At 36.8% G+C, this 19,360-nt stretch overlaps 2 protein-coding genes across 6 annotated transcripts in view; both read right to left on the minus strand.

The window, feature by feature from the left end:
• FCHO2 (FCH and mu domain containing endocytic adaptor 2) overlaps positions 1–19,360 on the minus strand; it is a 122,054-nt gene that overhangs the window by 81,418 nt on the left and 21,276 nt on the right. For 4 of the 5 annotated variants that reach the window (XM_057741249.1, XM_057741276.1, XM_057741240.1 and 1 more), the window contains exons 3-5: positions 10,061–10,135; positions 1,822–1,963; positions 1,580–1,732 (exon numbers count right to left, since the gene is read on the minus strand). In XM_057741249.1, coding sequence (XP_057597232.1) covers positions 1,580–1,732; positions 1,822–1,963; positions 10,061–10,135 — 370 coding nt within the window. Of the gene's footprint in view, positions 1–1,579; positions 1,733–1,821; positions 1,964–10,060; positions 10,136–13,801; positions 13,884–19,360 lie in introns of all 5 variants that reach the window. The other variant, XM_057741269.1, reaches the window with a different exon arrangement.
• On the minus strand, positions 7,248–9,567 carry LOC130859045 (dnaJ homolog subfamily C member 16-like). The gene is given in 2 exon segments (XM_057746298.1): positions 7,248–9,443; positions 9,523–9,567. Coding segments are annotated over 2 exon segments (2,241 nt in total).

Consider the following 19,360-nt stretch of genomic DNA (forward strand, 5'->3'; position numbering starts at 1 on the left):
TTATCTCAGTTTATTTTGTATGTCTATTAGCAAGATGTGTTCTAAGGTAATTTTTCCTCTGCTTACACCATTTTGGCTTATGAAAGGTATCACAGGAACACTCTATTATTGTATAGCAGGGGAAAACTATATTAGATTTCTTAAGATGTGCTCTAGAATTATGGTTGTTTGCTCATTTCAGGTGGGAGGTTTCTTGTTTTTTCCCCTCCGTCTTCTCTCTTTCCCTCCATCAGTGATGCACAACTCAAGAGAATACAAAATAAACATCACCTCCTAGAATTGTGTTATATTCTATCATTTATGCTCACCCATCCCTATCAAGCAGTTTCAGGTTATCTCCTGCGAGCCCTCCAGGGCCCCAATTTAGTATTAGTCTTATAAAGGCAGCTTTTCATTACTTCCTTGGAAGAATATTGGGGATATGATCAAAATAGTCACGAACTGGTTCCTTGGCCTGACTGCCAGTCAGAACGGTGTCCATAAGCCCCAACTTCCAATAATGCTTTAGCCCTTTGGCAGCTCAACAGTCTTTCACACAACTTATAGCTTCACCAAGTGAGCAGGGTTCCTTGTGCTTCATCTCAAGCAGGGAATATTTAATCCCCTTTACCACACAAGAGCTAAATTCCACTGCCTAACTTAGGATTTTGAGTCCAACAAGCCTGCATAATCAATCTCTACATGTCCTTTTGAGTTCTGTTCCATTTCATTAACAGGATAATATTCTTTTAGGACCATGTTATCTTGCTTTATTTTCACTATTTATATTTTATTCATAATTCCTGTGTCTGGAATGAAAAATGTTTTAAAATTATGAACTTCCTGTGCCTCATTTTTTACCCCTCCCAACTTTTATTTATTGCACAAAACACTAAGGGAAACATATTATCCCAAATTCCATCAATTTCCAGACTTTCTTCTAGTTTTTACCCACCTATATACACTCTTATAATTATTATAACTGCAACATAATTACAATTTGGGTTTTTTAACTGGGTATTTCAAATATTCTACAAAGCTTTCAAAATTATCACTCCCTATGGCTGATTCCTAAATGATATATACCACATCAAACAAGTGGATGCTTAGACTGTTGTGAAAGGAGAAAAAAAAATCTACTTTCAATCAAAATGAGAGTGGGGGAAAGGATTGTGGTTTACCACAATACTACATACATGGGCTCAAAGTCAGCAATAAATCACCCACAACATATATTTAAAGCTTACCCTCAAGTATCTATTGCCTTGCTAAATATACCAAAGTCTTGCTTCAAAAAAAATTTCTGCCTCATTATTAAATCTTACACCAAGCAGTATCTCATCAATTATCTTATAAAAATGTCCTGCAAAAATGTCACCAATATAAAGAATCCTTCCTTTTTATGTATTTGCTAATCTATCTACCATACACAACATATCTGCAAACCTACTTCTGTTTCACTTCGGTAAATCACTAACAATCAGAGGCACACTGACTTCATCTTTAATACGAGATCATTCTTGAGTGTTTAAAGGTTAAATGCAGTCTTGTATTTGAAAATGCTTTGAAACCACAGAGGTATTATTTTTATTACAATTACCTTTTCTATTTCTCTTTGTGTAGCTCCTTCCTTTTTCAAACGTTCCTGTTCTACACACTTGGCATTGTAATTTTCCTTGGATTTCTGGAGGGCCTGAGTTATGCTCTGAATGGTTTGAACAGCTTCCAGAGTTCCTGCAACTTCTTCTTTAGTCTGTTTGGTATGAAATGATTCATCAAAATGACAGAACTACAAAGCATTCAGTATCTGACAATCAATCCTTTAACAAGGAAAAGTGATACCTTTTTGTGAGATTTTACTTGTTCTTCTCCATATTTCTGAACTTCTTTTATTAATTCTTGTAATTTCCTAACAAGATCCAAGTGACAATTTGCTAATTTCTCTGTAGATGTTTTGAACACATCCCACACTGGTGCAAATGTTCTAAAGCAAAGAAAACATGGGAATAATTTACTAAAAGGAAAAAAAGTTTAAGGCTCCAAAAGAGAACCGATGGAAATAATGTTATATTCAGCCAATTTTAATTAGGTAAAAGATGAGATTAAATTAAATCACAAATGAAACGAATGACAGCCCGACCTTGATTTTTTTTAATCCTTGGTTAATTATTTAAAATATTTTTATACCTCAGATACACAGAAATGAGTTACCTCACATCACAGGTCTGGCCATGACCCTCTCTTAATTATAACTTGTCAATTTCTGAGTTGATTTGGTTATTTATATTTGTATCAGAATGATTTCTAATCACTGTCTACTGTTTAAAACTAACTTATTATCAAATCTCAATTTTAGACTCTTTAGTACTCCATTTGAAATGCTTCATCAAAAATAAAAGCTACTGGGACTTCCCTGGCAGCGCAGTGGTTAAGACTCCAAGCTCCCAATGCAGGGGGCCTGGGTTCGATCCCTTGTCAGGGAACCAGATCCCACATGCATGCCTCAACTAAGAGTTCACATGCCACAACTAAGGCACCCAACAGCCACAACTAAGGAACCTGCCTGCCACAACTAAGACCCAGTGCAAACAAACAAATTTAATTAATTAATTAAAATGAACACTCCTGGGGCTTCTCTGGCAGTGCAGTGGTTAGGACTCCACACTTCCAATGCAGGAGGCATGGGTCTGATCCCTCATGGAGCTAAGAGCCTGTATGCTGCATAGGATGGCCAAAAAAATAAGTAAAAGTAAAAAATAAAAGCTCCTCTGAATTTACACATGCGAAAGTCAGATTTACACATGATTTTTTAAGTGCCTTCTTCATTAAAATGTATTTAAGAATTATTTTAATACTGTTATCTGAAACTTTGTTTCAGGTTTTGCCCATGTACTTCAACAAACACTAAGAGAGTCCTCTTTCTACTACACTTGGTACAGAATGTAAGAAATAGTTTCCTATCACTTTTTCTCAACATTGAGAATTTAATATTTTTAGCAGGTTCAAGTACTTACAAGAGTTACTACATTATAATATCTTGGATAATACTTAGGATGCCAAAGGTTAGTTTAAACTAATTTGGTCAGTAGGGAATGGTATAAGAATAATTTTATCCTATGCTCTCCTCAGCTACTTCCTCAGATATTTTCAACAGCACTTGCTTTGCTCTATGATAAAACAAAAACAAATAGCACAATGATCACTAAGGCAAGAAGGTGAGAAAGAAATTATTTATCCTAATATGTACTCTATGCCGATTACTGCACTTCCTACCCAGTAGGAAAGCTAACTGACAACAATCATTTTAAACAATAACAAAAAAGTTCAAAAAGGATACTTAAAATATTTAAATAGGACTGTTCTGATTAGATCTTAACTCACACTTTAAAAATCTAATCAACACTAAATCTGGCAAATAGTTAGACAGAAAATTTCAAGAGAAAAGGACACCTGAAAAGTAGCCACTCACTACAGCACCAAAATACATGTCCATCACTTCAGGTAAACCTGATACATGATAGTCTAGACTTCACAAAAGAGATAAGATGGGAGTGTCTCTTTACTTTACCCAAGGATTATTTACACCAAAAGGAGGTTCAACATAAGATTTCTTTAAATACAGGTTTCTTTAAGGAATTTCAAATATCATTATATTTTTTAAAGTTTGATATATACAACTTTTTTCTGGTCAGGTAGTACACATTAATGTACAATAAGCACACTAAGAAAGGAAACTGATGAATCCAAAATATGTTTAAATGCAACTAAATACAGAAAGATAAAATTTAATTTCTTGCCTAAATATGCATCAGTAAACAAAAACATTAATATTTAAAATCTCTATAATCTTAACAACACTAACACAAAAAAATAAAATATCACCTATTATTCATAAGAGGCACATATTCCAAAGACAGAAATGTTGTCAGTAACTTTATTAGGAAACACTTGTTAGTTTTCTACCTCCCACCTGGTAACTAAAAATAAGGTAGACTTTCCTACATTAAAACCATGGCCTCACACTGAGTGAAGTAAGTCAGACACAGAAGGACAAATATCATATGATATTGCTTACACGTGGAATCTAAAAAACAGGCGTAGGAATGAACTTATTTACAAAACAGAAGTAGAGTCACGGATGTAGAAAACAAACTTATGGTTACCAGCAGATAAGGGGGAGGGCATAAACTGTAAGATTGGGATTTACATATACATACTACTATATATGAAATAGATAACTAACAATAACGTTGTATAGCACAGGGAACTGTACTCAGCATTCTGAACGGCCTACATGGGAAAAGAATGTTAAAAACAAAACAAAACAAAATGAAACAAAACACCAGAAGCAGAGTCACAGATGTAGAAAACAAACGTATGGTTACCAGGGGATAGAGGTGGGGGGGATAAATTTGGAGACTGGGATTGACATATACACACTACTATATATAAAATAGATAACTACTAAGAACCTGCTGTACAGCACAGGGAACTCTAGTCAGTACTCCGTAATGGCCTATATGGGAAAAAAAATCTAAAAAGAAGAGTGGTTATATGTATATGTGTAACTGATTCACTTTGCTGTATACCTGAAACTAACACAACACTGTAAATCAACTATACTCCAATAAAAAATTTTTTAAAATAACAAATATTTCTAAAATATCAATCATACTGGAAAACTAAAAGAATGAGTATATGGAAGAAAATAATTAAAAAAAACAAACAAACCATGGCCAATTGGTTAAAGCTAGCTTCTGTTATTCCAGTTACTTTCTGGCCCTCTACTATGGTCAATCAAGGAGAAATTATGTTTTAGAAGAGGCATGTCTACATGGAAGAGTTAGAAACAGGAGGCTGCCAGAAAAGTGAGGAGATGGAAAAAAGAAAGAAGAATGAAATTGTATGGGGAGGTGGAGGACCAAGAATTGGAGGACAACTGGGAGGAAAAAAACAAAAATAATCAACTACCAGTCTCCACTCTCCTCTCAGTGAAAAAGGTGGTAGCTCCCCAGCCTTCCCAGCTAGTGTACAGAGCTGCAGAAGATCCTCTTGGCTGCGGCTGTTAGCACTTATATAATGGACAGTATCACCACCCTGAGGATGAACTAAGAGTCGAACTCCCCTTTACCTGGGCCACAAAGTAGGAAGACTTCTGTTTAAACTCATTCAACTACACTAGAGAATACTTTCATAAAATTGTCATTCTTACCCAGTTTTTTAGATCGCAGAACCATATGTGAATCTGATAACTGGTCATAGACCCTCTTCATCAGAAATATGAATTAATACTTACACAAAATATTACATAAAATTTTAGGGGATTCACAGATTCATCAGAATCCCAGATGAAGAGGAATCTTCTACTATCACTGTAAAAATCTTTATAAATGTTAGACTGATTATTTTAACATCTTAAAATATAACATCTCCCCAAATTTTAGATAATTAAGTTAGATTAAGTGTTCCTCCCAGACTTCTTTTTTTTTTTTTTTTTCTGGGCTCAAATAATTTATTACTTGCCACTGTAGCTCAAATGGCTTAGTGTAAAGCAATTATGATTAAAGAAAATATTAACCTATTTTGTCCCATCACTGATTTTGACCCTTCACTTTTCAAAAGGGCAATCTGCTTTGACATTTGAACGCTCTGAGGCTGTCCAAACTCCATTGGTGGTTTGCTCTAAAAAGAAAAGGCAAGCTCTCTAAGTGGCTGGTAGGATGCCACCTGGCGTCCATCGTTCACTGGAGCTCAGAGAGCTGGGGTGCTGAAGACAGGTCTGACCCTGTTACTGGTGAAGCAGTTGTAAGTTAAGAGTGAAAACATTATACTACCAACTGTAAAATAGATAGTGGGAAGTTGTTGTATAACAAAGGGAGTCCAACTCGAGGATGGAAGATGCCTTAGAGGACTGGGGCGGGGAGGGTGGGGGGGACGCGAGGGGGGGAGTCAAGGAAGGGAGGGAATACGGGGATATGTGTATAAAAACAGATGATTGAACTTGGTGTACCCCACCAAAAAAATAAAAATAAAAAAATAAAATAAAATAAATAAAAAATAAGTTAAAAAAATAAAAAAAAAAAGAGTGAAAACATTTAAGATGAGACATCAAAACATAGGCCAGAAGCTCAAAGTAAGCAAAACAGGTGTCTAGAACGTGTCTCAGCTCACTTGTCACAAAAGAGGACTTGAAGATACAGCACTTTTGGGGTAAGAGTGTTCAAAATACAATTGCTAAGAAACTTTAAGTTCCTTGATACAAAGATACGTCTGGTATTTTACTAAAGAGACATCAGTGGAGGGAAGAGGTTCCTTGAGCCTAACTCATGGCAGGAATCACGTGTCTTCAGTTTAACATCTACTGGCTTATAGCAGCTTATCTCTACATTCAGAGAACAAGATTACAAGTTATGGCTCCTAATATCCATACCCTAAAACTGACAGAGGCAGAAAGGCATTTGAAAACATACAGGTAAATGGCTCAAGGTCATTACAGTACTTCTTGCCGCTGGGATCCTTCCCTGGCCACCTTTCGTACTCGGGAGGAGGCTGATGGGATGCTCACAGAGGCATCGCTTCAGGCACTGCCCAGAGCTCCCTTCTCCTGTCTTGGGAAGAAAACCAAACTTCCACGCAGAACCCCCACTCATCCCTAACCTTTAAAACCGTGGCTGACAAGCTGTTGTAGGGGGATACCTCCAAAATATACTTTCAGCCATTTAGTACCAGAAAAACCATTAATGTAAGATTGCTTGGAACTAGGCCTCTTTCGAGAAGCAGGGCCCAGAAGCTGCAGTGGGTTGTCCCACTGTTACAGCATGCACTGCGGCAGAAGCACAGCAGGGCTGGGCGGGGAGGGGCAGGTCACCCGACCAGCACACCAGGCTCGCGAGGTCCCCCGGGCTCTGCTGCAGGGTCCAGCCCTGTGCTTCTCCCACAGCACAGAGACAGGACAGGGAGGGTGGGGCGAGCACGCGGCGGGAGGTGACAAAGGAAGAGGGAATGAGCAGTCTATTTTAAACAGTGTGGCATTCAAATGAGGGAAAAAAGACCCAAAGGAAAATACTGTGATCTGGGGAATTCAACGTGTGGTGTTTTTCACTCCTAGGTTAGAACAGGATGAAAGGAAAGATTCTTCTAGCCATTGTTCTGGAAGAGTAATCTAAAATCTATACTCTGTCCATTGTGATAGTTTGAGTCCTGAAAATACCTGTTCACAGGGGCCTGTTAAAAAGTCTGAAGAGTTCGAGTCTCTTTTTGAAATCCTCTCAGTCTAGTTCAGGCCATGACGGGATATAAAACCTCTGTAAGGAGGCTTCCAGAAGCGGCTCCATCCACAAGGACAACTTGCTCAATTTCCCTTTGATGGGCCTGGATCCAAGGCCAGAGGAAGATTTCCCTCGAGATTCACCCAGATGGAGGGAAGAGTCAAGGTCACTGCACAACCCCATGGCTTCCTCCTCTTCCACTGTTTTTTGGGGCTTGAAGAGGCAGAAGTATTTCTTGTGGCCATTCAGAGCCAGTACATAGCCCGTGTAGTCACTTTCCATTAAGTGCTTGTCATACTGGTTTGGGATCGGGGCTGCATCTTGAGCAAATTCTAGTAAATATTCTAGCCATTCTCTGTGCTTATCTAGACTCAGGAAGGAAAAGTGTAGGCAGCTGCTCCCAGTGAATGTGTAGACCTCCAAAGCGAATTTCTGCAGCAGGCTGGTCTTGGTGGAATTTGACAGGATGTGGACCACGTTCATGTGGCCTGGCCTCAGGCGTACCAAGTTGCCCGTGTACGTCACATCTGTGAGTTCAGTCACCTCCACGAAGCCTTTTTTAGGAATCTTGCTGCTGGGCTCCTTGGTGAAGCTTGGCTCCGTCTTCCCGGTCTTCTCACGGGCTTCCTCTTTATCTGGAGGGCTTGACTCTCGCTCCTCGTTTGAGTCACTGAAAGCCTGAATGATGACGGTGCCGAAGAGGGTGAAGAGGGCAGAGAAGACCAGGGACAGAAGGGGCATCATTTCCCGCCAATTGTTGTGAAATACGCTGTCCCAGCAGTCTGAGATGTAGTCAGAAGCAGAGTAGAGCCACCGAAGGAGAAAAATAGGGGTAAGTTCATCAGTCAGGTCGGGGAGCACAGCTTCCGAGAACAGAAGAGCTGGATCTTTCCGCAGCTGGTCAAGATAACCCAAAAGGATGAACTTACCACTCTCACTCCCGGTCCAGGGGTCCTCCAGGGTTTTATACACCACCCTCCCTGCCATGTTGCGCCTTTCTAAGATAGACACCGCTGATTTTCCTCAAAACGCGTCCCTGTCTGGTAGTAAGGTGTTGGCAAACTGCAGCGGCTGACTGCTGTAGACATGCACGAACCTCACTGTGTCCTGCGTGTTTGCCAGGGCAAAGGACAGGAAGGCCTCGAAGGGTTTACTCAACTTGGTAGCCTCACTGGTCAGTAAAACCACACAGTACTTCCTCTGTCGGTGAGACCGTTTCACGGGGCAGAGTTCATGGAACAACTTCTGGCTGGTGAGCCTGGCTGCCAACAGATACTTGTTTTGGGTGATAAAGTCATCAATGACCTGTTTCTTCATACCTCGGGCCTGGATGACACCTGCAGGCTTGTGTATGTGTTCTTTAAAGATCAGGGTGGTGGGGGCATAGACATGGCCGTGGTATTGCCTCGTCACCTCTTCCGCCCCTCGTAGACCGACATACACACAACCAAATGACAAATCATCTTTGTATGCGAAAGCAGCCAACTTGTAGAGCAGTGGTATAACGGGCATTTGGTCAAACAGAAGGACACGTGGTTTATTCTCTTGCTGCCAGCCAGAGAGGAATCTGACATAATTTTTATTTGTGACTTTCTCCACCAAGTTCCCTGGAAGAAGACTCTCTACAAACTGTCGCAGGTTCTCACGGACAACTGCATTATGGAAGAAGGAGATTTTCCCATTTATGATTCCTAGGATAGAGGGTGTGCTGTGTGCTCCCAGGTGATGGGCCAGGCGTCTCTCGTACCCAGCGTGGACCACGCTGATTCCTACGCCCAATCCTTCCAGTTCTTGAACTACTTCTTTCCAAACAGGCTCAATATGGATACAGCTAAAGCACCAATCTGAGGTGATCTTTGTGAGGTAGGGTTTCTTGAAGCTATCTGGAACGACTTCATTCACATAATGTGAAAAGTGCAATAAATACTTTTCATCCATTGAGTCCCGCTGTTCAGAATTAAAAGGGAAGTGAAAAAAAGATTCATCGAAATAAAAATTCTCATGGAAGTGGCGGAAGCAATACTCTCGCTGCTGCTGCTTCTGGTAGCCCTGGTTCTCCCCGGCATCTCCATCGTGGTCATAATGGGATCTCTTTTCTTCATGGCAAAGAATCTCGTAAGCCTTGCTAATCTGAATGAACTTGTCTTCTGCTCCAGGATCTTTGTTTTTGTCAGGATGCCGGTAAAGGGCACCGGCCTAACCGGCTGCAGCGTCCGTGCTCCAGTGAGTCCGCCGGGCCAGGAGCCTCCCCCAGACGTCTTATTATTCACATTACACAATTACTCTTTCCAGAGTTGTTATGGCTATAAGCGTACGTCATTTTAAATATATTCTTATTAATAATGTTCATTTTTCAAAGAACACATTTCCTGAGCACATATGTTTAAGAGGAAGATTTAAAGGTAGTCTGTAAAATCATAAGCGAAATTTCAAATGCATTTTAATCATTTGAATAAAGTTTATATTAAGTGAGTTTTTAAAGATCCCTGTTCAACAGAATGTAAATGAACTTACAGAAAACCAGAATAATGTGCATAACACATAACATTCATAATCTCAAAATTATACTACTGAATGTGTAGTTTAATAAAGGGGAGAAAAAAGTAAGTTTCATTTACTTTGCATTACTGATTTAGCAGATTCAATTAGATTTTCTATCAAGTCAAGAATATATTCACATATAGACACATTTTAAATAAATACAATACATGTTATTATATATATGAACTATTATATCCTTAATGGGAACCTACTATTCTCAAAAACTTTGCCTAAATCAACACTGAAAGAGTTCTTCAAAGAAATTAACTCACCCAAGTTGTGAATAATTGCTTGCAGATTTTGCTAGTTTTGTCATTGACCTGGAGTACGCCTCTTCTATTGTAGCTCTGTTAAATCAAATTTCCATATTATAACTCTTGTTTAATGACCAAACATATAGCAAAATTATCAATATACAGTTACAAATGTAGAAACAAAAAGATAACTCAAAGTATATGTTAAAAATAAGTAGGTATGTGGTCATGAACTTCTGGCCTATCTTTAAATGCCCTCTGTGCACATGTACGAGGGTGAGTCAAAAATTATCCGCACTCTGGCTGCAGAATTTATTTTAATTAACTTTTAGAAAAGACAAATACATCATTTTTCGACATAATCTCCTTGCTTTTCAATACACTTTGTCCATCTGACAACAAGCTTTCATATTCCCTCATTAAAAAAATGTTTTAGGCTGAGCTGCACCACTGTCTTCACTTCTTCATCAGAAGTGAATCTTTGTCCTCATAAGGTTGCTTTCAGGGAACCAAACAGGTGAAAGTCCAATGCAGCAAGATCAGGACTATAGGGAGGATGCTTTCTTTAACACCTCAAAACGAAGTTTTTGCAGAGTGTTAACAGCGTGGGCAGAAGTATGTGGACATGCATTGTCATGCAAGATCACAACGCCCTTGGACAGCAGTTCACTGCATTTAATCCAAGGTTTAGGCTTCAGCTCTTCAATAAGCATTTCTATCCATTCATACACACTTCTTCGGGACAAAACACTTTCTCCATACTGCGCGCAACATCTTCATTAAATAATGGCACCACCTACACCCTCAGACCACAAAAAGCGAATCACTGCACGCTGCTCTTCTTTTGTGCAAATCACAAGAGGGGCATCCATTTTTGCTCATACTGCAGTTAAAAATGAACTGATATAACAAGTTCACACCTGCACAGCAGTGAGTGGGCAGAGAGTAGCCTTGAATGGAAAGCACTGATAATACACTGCAGCCAACAGAAGTTTTAATATAACCAGAGTGCAGATAATTTTTGACTCACCCTCATACTTAAAGAACCAGTCTAGTATAGAACTAAAATAATGTATTGATATATCACCAAAAACACTTTAGAGAAGTCAATCCTCTTTTTAGCTTTAGTACCAATGGTTTTCTGAGTAGCAAGTACAAAAGTACTGCTTCTTGTATTCTCTCTCTACATAAACTGATCCAGTATGAAAGTCATTTGTGTTTAATATTTCCTTGGTGTACTTAATATAGTTTTATTATTCTTTAACATTGTGATTTCATTATTATGTGCATTTAACAGAACAAGAGATTGGCAACAGTCATTTGCACAAAACTAAATATGAATTATTAGCAACTCTGAGATCCTGAACTTCAGTACTTAATCTGGTCTGCGATTAGATCTAAACCACTAACAAAAAAAGTATTTCACACTAGAATACTGTGTTTTATATAACTATTATTCAGCATACAGAATTTTCGGCTAAAAAAAACTGAACAAAAGCTATTAAATATGGAATAGAAAAAAATTTTCCTACAGGTACATAACTTACAAATGAAAAATGCGACACTGTCTTGGCCTTCTTAACACTACAAAAGTTAAGTTCTATCTTACCTCTCCCATAATTACCCTGTCCCTTCTCAATCTGTGCTACACTTAACAGAGAAAGTCTACAACCACCACTGCCTTCCATTTACTTTGATAGATTCAACTAACATTCTGTTTTTAATGTCCAAATCCAGATCTCCACCCTGCCCTTGAATTTAATCATCTGTTTATATCTAAATGCCTCAAGCATAACTCTACCTAGTATCTTAATCAACTCAAACTCAGAATATCCAAATTAAGCTTATTTCCAAACTCTTCCCCAACCCCAACCCCACAAAAACTAGCTCTTTAACAAAAAGGAACTACTAACAGTAACTGCTTCTCACTTATGGCACTGTGACTTTTTTCTGCTCTTTTACACTTTGTGTGTCTTTTTAATATACTATATTACAAGGGTAGTACTTTGATAATTTTTAAAAAGTTAATGCAGAAATAATATCTCAATGAATAAGTTTAAAACAGCAAGGTAAAAATGGTTCAATTTCCAGTAACAGTAAATTGATCCAAAAACCTTCCAATGAGAAAACTAGAAAAAGCTGGAGAGGTGGAGGGTGTGCCTAGAAGGCATCAGAGAACTAAAGAGGCAGTTAATCAGTAGGCCAAGATCCAAGAGAAGCATATCCAGAGAAGAGAGACAGATATGTAGGGTAGCTTTTCCCTTGGGGGCATCTAGAAGAGGCAGCTGAGACTGAGAAGTGCAGCAAAGCCTCACAAGGTAATGGAGACAAAACTAGCTTCAGACTTGCCAAAGGTGGGAAGCATGGGAAATCCCAAAGCCTTTAAATAGAGATTCAAAGAGTAAGGGTATAAGGAGTTAAGGATGAACCATAAGTAGGCAAGCTCTAAAAGGGACTGCAAATCTTGCCTTTTCAAACTCTGATACTAGATCCTGCATGGTTGTCTTATATACATTCAGACAACCACCAGGCACATAGGAAACAAGACAAGATGAACAACCAGTGGAAACAAATTTAACAATGTTCCGCAAAGCTGAGACTTTATGAGTTTATATATTATGTTCAAGGATCCAGTAGATTAAATCAAGAACTAGAGATCATTTTTCAAAAGTGCGGGGAAAGCACAGCAAATTTGAAAAAAACACAAATTCTATATCTGAAAAATTCAATAACCAAAATTAATATCTCAATGAATGCAGTTTAAGTGCAGATTCAATACACTGTAGTGAGAATTAGTAAACCAGAGAGAGGTGAGAAGAATCTATTCTGGATTAAAGCTCAGTGAAACATAAACTAACACAACATTGTAAATCAACTATACTCCAATAAAAATTAATTTAAGAAAAAAAAAAGAAAAAAAAGCTCAGTGAAGCAAAACAGTGGAAAACAGAGAAGAGAAATAAAAGGACAAAGCAAAAAAGTCTAACATATGTGTAAAGAAAGAAAGAATGGGTCAGAAGAAACATTTGCAGAGACAATGACAGAGAATTTTCCAAAACGGACAAAAGATATCAAACCACAGGTTCAAGTAGCCCAACAAACCCTAAGAGGATGAATAAAAAGATATGTACACCTAGTAACATCATAGTAAAACTGCTAAAAGTCAAAGACAAAAAGAAAACCTTAAAAGCAGCTAAACCCTTCCCACCACCAAATGTCACTTTCAAAGGAACAATAATTAGACTGATAGCTATTATCTCAACAGTAGATAATGCAATGATCTTCAAAGAATTTTTTTAATCTAGTAAAATTCAAAACTATAAAACTCCTAGAAAATAAATTATGAGAAAACTTTGATGATCTTGGGTATGGTTATACCTTTTTAAATAGAATACTATAGACATGATCTATAAAAGAAATCATTAATAAGCTGGGCTTCATTAAAATTAAAAAATTCTGCTCGGTGAAAGATGATGTGTAGAAAATTCTTATTTTTAAGAATTTAACAAGACACAGACTGGGAGAAATTATTTGTAAAGGACACATGAGAAAAAGAAATGTTTATTAAATCCCAAATATACACAGAACTTTCACAGCTCAACAATAAGAAAGCAAACAACCTGAATAAAAAATGCGCCAAAAACTTTAACAGACACCTCACCAAAGATGATACACAGACAACAGACAAGCATATGAAAAGCTGCTCCACATCACATGTCATCAGGGAAATGTAAATTAAAACTAGATACCACTACATACCTATTAGAATGGCCGAAGTCTGGAACACTAACACCACCAAATACCACCAAGGATGTAGAGCATCAGAAATTGTCATTCGTTGCTGGTGAAAATGCAAAATGATACAGCCACTTTGGAAGACAGTTTGGCAGTTTCTTATAAAACTAAACATATTCTTACCCTACAATCTAGTAATTGTGTTCTTTGCTATATACGCAGAGGAGCTGAAAACTTATGTTCACCAAAACACGCACAAGGATGTTTATAGCAGCTTTATTCATAACGGCCAAAACTCAAAAGCAACCAAGATGTCCTTCAGTAGATGAATGGGTAGATAATGGATAAATAACTCACATCCAGACAATGAAATGTTATTCAGCATATTACTAAGTGAAAGAAGCCATCCTGAAAATGCTATTACATACTGTATGATTCCAACTACAGTTGACCTTCGAGCAGCACAGGTTTGAACTGTGTGGGTCCACTTATACACAGATTTTTTTCAATAAATACATACTATAGTACTAAATGATCCACAGGTGGCTGAATCCGCGGATATAGAACTCTAGATATGAAGTGCCCACTGTAAAGTTATATGCAGATATTTGACTGCACATAGGGTTGGCACGCCTAACCCCTGCACTATTTAAGGGTCAACAACATACGACATTCTGGAAAAGGCAAAACTGTAGAGACATTACAACAAAGCACAGAGTATTCTAGGACAGTGAAAATACTCTGCATAATATTATAATGATGGATATACGTCATCATACATTTGTCCAACCCATAGAATGTATAACACCAAGAGTAAACCCCAAGGTCAACTATGGATTTGGGGTGATTATGATGTATCAGTGTAGGTTCATCCTTGGTTTAAAAAAAAAAAAAAGTACCGTTTTGGTGAGCAATGTTAATAATGGGGGAGGTTATCTGTGTCTGGGGGCAGGAGACATATGGGAAATCTCTGTATCTTCCTCTCAATTTTATTGTAAACCTAAAACTGCTCCCCCAAAATGACTTTAAAAAAAATAGAATTCTATACCCAGCAAAAATATAAATGAAAGTAATCCCCTAATAAAATAACAGATCTAGCTGATGAACATCAATGGCTACTAACATCACAGAAGAGATATAACTAGATATTATATGCCTTCGATGGAAGTACACACCACTACCAATGAAGTATTTTGTCAAAATATTGAACTGAATTGATCTAGTTGCTACATTCAAATGAGAATTTATAGGAAATACAGGGGTTAAGGAAAATGTTAACTAAAGCTATGAATATGCAATTAGCATATTCCAGGATTTGGGACCCACTACAGAACAAATAATTTCGTTTCTTCAGCCAAAAAAAAAGGTAAGGAAGGGGTGAGGAGAACTATAGATTAAGAGACTCAAAAATCAAATCAATCAAACATAACATAAGTCTTCTGGGATGTGGGCTGAAGGAAATCAACCACATACACTCTGTGTGTGTATGACAACTGAGGAAAACTGAGCACTGACTGGATATTTGGTGATGTTAGGGAATTAATACTATATTTTTAGATAAGGTAACATACTGTAGTTATGCTTTTTAAATAGCCCTCATCTTCCACAAACACATCTGAAATTCAAATGGATGAAATGCAATGTTTCTGAATCTGAGATCTGCTTTATAACAATTCAAGAGTAGTGGTATGGAATATATGGAACAAGTGTGGCCATGATTTGACAATGTTGAAGCTCAGTGCCTGCAACATGGACGTTCATTATATTAAGTTTCTAACTTCTGAGTAAGTTTTATATATGTTTGAAAGTGTCCATAATAAAAAGTTTTTTAAATAAAGATACAGATATGATCAGACTAACAAAAATTCAGAATTCATCACCAGAAAATTCACACTGAAGAATGTTAAAAGATGGTTTTAGGGAAGAAAAATGATCCAGGACAAAGTATCAGAGAAAAAGTAAACAATTTTAATAAATCTAAAAAATAACTACATAAAAATGTTAAGAATACAGAAGAATAAAATACATAACCATCTGACTTGAAAAAAGTCAACTAGATTAGATATTAAAAATATTTTTTAATTATCATTAATTTTGTTAGATGGGTAATGTTATTGTCCTCTCAGTCATTAGCTGTTAGGAGATACATACGTAAGTATCGATGGATGTAATAATTTGATGTCAGGGAACTGTTTTAAACAAGACTGTCAAAATACTATAACTATAGTAGTGGTTTATAAAACTTTATTTTTTGGCTAAGTTTGAAACAGTTCAAACAAAAAGCTAAAGAAATAGACAACAAAAATGGATATAAGTGTATATTTCCACAATAAAGTGTGTTAAAAATAGAAAACTTTTAATTTCCAGAGTAAAAAGTTAAACACACACACAAATGGCTATAAAGCATATAAGTCAGGAGGTGGTGGTGTTCTCAGGTTCTTGCATTTTCAGGAAGACAATAAAAACACCAATTATTATTAGAAATTAATATGTCAAGGAAGTATGCTATCACCTCTAGGATAACCACTAAAAGAATGAGGCTATTACTTCTAAGGTGATAGAAGAAAAAAATTTAATAGAATAAAAAAAAAATGTTTTTTAAAGCCAAAAGGCAAGAAAGAGGAAGACAAAATATAAAACAAATAGGATAAATAGAAAAAAAAATACTAAAATAGTAAAGGGGTCGGCAAACTGCAAACCATCAGCAAATCTGGCCAATTGTTTTCATAAATAAAGTTTATTAGAACACATTGACGCTCATTTATTTAATGTTGGTTATACCTGATTTTGTACTAATAGAACAGAGCTGAACAGCTGCAACAGAGACCAGACTGCACACAAAGCCTTTACACAAAAAGTTTCAAAACCTCTGACACAACAGATTTAAATTCAAATATATCTGCAAAGATACTGTATGTAACAGACTAAGTGCTCCAATTAAAGAATAAGGATTGTGCAAATGGCTTTAAAAACGAGAGAAACACATCTACACCACAAGAACACAGCTAAGGAAAAAAATACAACTGCCCTGCAAACACTAACCAAAAGCAAACAGATGACACTTTAATAACAACAAAGACTTCAAGGCAAAAAACACTGCTACAGATATAAAAGGACACTTTAGAATGAATGAAAAAAAAAGTTCAATTCACTTGATGTAATAGTTTTAAATTTCTATCCATCTACTAACATGGCCCCAAACACATATAGCAAAATTGGCAGAACTACATGGATGAATATTCACAATTGATATGAGAGATTTTTCAAAACAGCTCTCTCAGGAACTGATAAAATGAGCAGGATTAAAAAATAAAAACCGGTGAGGACACATTAGAGTTGAACAACAGAATTCACAAACTTAATCATAAATACATATAGAACTCATCCAACAAATGCAAAACATTTTCAGATACATACAGATATTTACTAAAATTGACTCTACCCTGGTCCATAAACCAAGTGTCAACAAATTTCAAAACAATGAAATCATACACAGTATGTTCTCTTACCACAATGAAATTAGGCTTGAAATCAATAGGAAGAATATACCTTTTTTTTTGATAAACAAATTGTATTATATTAATACACTGGAATACTACTCAGTAACAAAAAGGAGCACCTGTTAAACATGCAGTAGCATGAAGAATCTCAAAAACACGCCGAGCAAAGCAAAAGACATGACACAAAAGAGTATATACTGTATTTTTCTATTTATATGAAGTCCTAGGACAAGAAAACTACTTTTTGTTAACTAAATCAAAACAGTGGTTTCTTGGAAGGGAGGAGTAGGAGATTTACTAGGAAGGGGCATGAGGGAATTTTCTGGGGAGATGCAAATGTTCTATATCTTATAATGGTATAGATCACATGGACATATGCATTTAAGAATACACCTTTAGGGACTTCCCCGGTGGTGCAGTGGTTAAGAATCCACCTGCCAATGCAGGGGACATGGGTTTAATCCCTGGTCCAAGAAGATCCCACATGCTGAGGAGCAATTAAGCCCCTGCACAACTACTGAAGCCCACACACCTAGAACCCATGCTCTGTAACAAGAGAAGCCATCTCAATGAGAAGCCCGTGCACTGCGACAGAGTAGCCCCCACCCACCACAACTAGAAAAAGCCTGTGCACAGGAATGAAGACCCAACACCGCCAGTAAATAAAATTAATTAAATTAAAAAAATATATATATACCTTTAAAAATCAACACATATTTGGAAATTAAGAAATATACTTCTAAATAACCTAGAGAGACAAGAAGAAAAACACAATGAAACTTCAAAAATATATTTCAACAAACTATGATGAAAATCCTATTTCTCAAAACTAGTGGAGTACAACAAAAACAATGCTTGAGGGAAATTTATAGAGTTAAATGAATATATCAGAAATGGAAAAAAGCTGAAAATCATAAAGTTAAGCATCTATCCTAAAAAATTTAAAGAACAAACTGAACACAAAGTTGAAAGAAATAAAGAATAGAAATTAATGAAACAGAATATAAATATACAAAAAGATTAACAAAGTCAATAATTTGGGTTCTTTGTAAAAACTATTGAAACAAACAACCATCAAATGAGACTGATCATGAAAAAAGGGAGAAGGCACAAATAACCAATATCAGGAATAAAAACTGGGACATCAGTACAGATCCTGTGAGACAAGTTCATTAAAGACTATTAAGAATAATTTTTTGCCAATAAATTCGAAAATTTAAAATAAATTTAAAATATAACGAACTCACAGAAGAACTGCAATATCTGAATAGTCCTGTAACTATTAAAAATATTAAATATGTGATTTTAAATTTTCCTACAGGAATTCCCTGGTAGTGCAGTGGGTAAGAATCCACCTGCCAATGCAGGGGGACACAGGTTTGATCCCTGGTCTGGGAAGATCCCACATGCTTCAGAGCAATTAAGCAATTAAGCCCATGCGCCACAACTACTGAGCATGCGCTCTAGAGTCCATGAGCCACAACTACTGAAGCCCATGTGCCTAGAGCCTGTGCACCACAACAAGAGAAGCCATCGCAATGAGAAGCCCAAGCACTGCAAGGAAGAGTAGCCCCTACTTGCCACAACTAGAGAAAGCCCATGAGCAGCAAGAACGCAGCCAATAAATAAATGAATAAATAAATTTATTTTTTAAAAAAAAGAAAGCACCTATTCCTTTGAAAGGAACTTATTCAAAGAATTAAAAAATAAAGTCTTCCTACAAAGACAATCTCAAACCAGCAAATTCTATAAAACATAAGGAAGAAACTATAATCTCCCACAAATTTTTCCAAATAATACAAAAATAGGGTATATTCCCCAACTGATTTTATGAGACCAACAAACCTTGATTAACAAAACCTAAGAAGGATATCTGGAGAAAAGAAATTTTTAGGCCAGTCTCACTCATAAATATAGATGCAAAAATATGAAATAAAATAGCACCAAACTGCTCTACTAATGTATAAAAATGATAATGCATCTCCACCATGTTTGGTTTAAACCAGGAATGGGAAGTTAGTTTAACATTCAAAATTCAATGTAATTCAGATTAACAAAAGGAAAAAAAGAAAAGATCCATTCA

The sequence above is a fragment of the Hippopotamus amphibius genome, chromosome 1 (genome assembly GCF_030028045.1).
Source record: "Hippopotamus amphibius kiboko isolate mHipAmp2 chromosome 1, mHipAmp2.hap2, whole genome shotgun sequence".
Lineage (NCBI taxonomy): Eukaryota > Metazoa > Chordata > Mammalia > Artiodactyla > Hippopotamidae > Hippopotamus > Hippopotamus amphibius.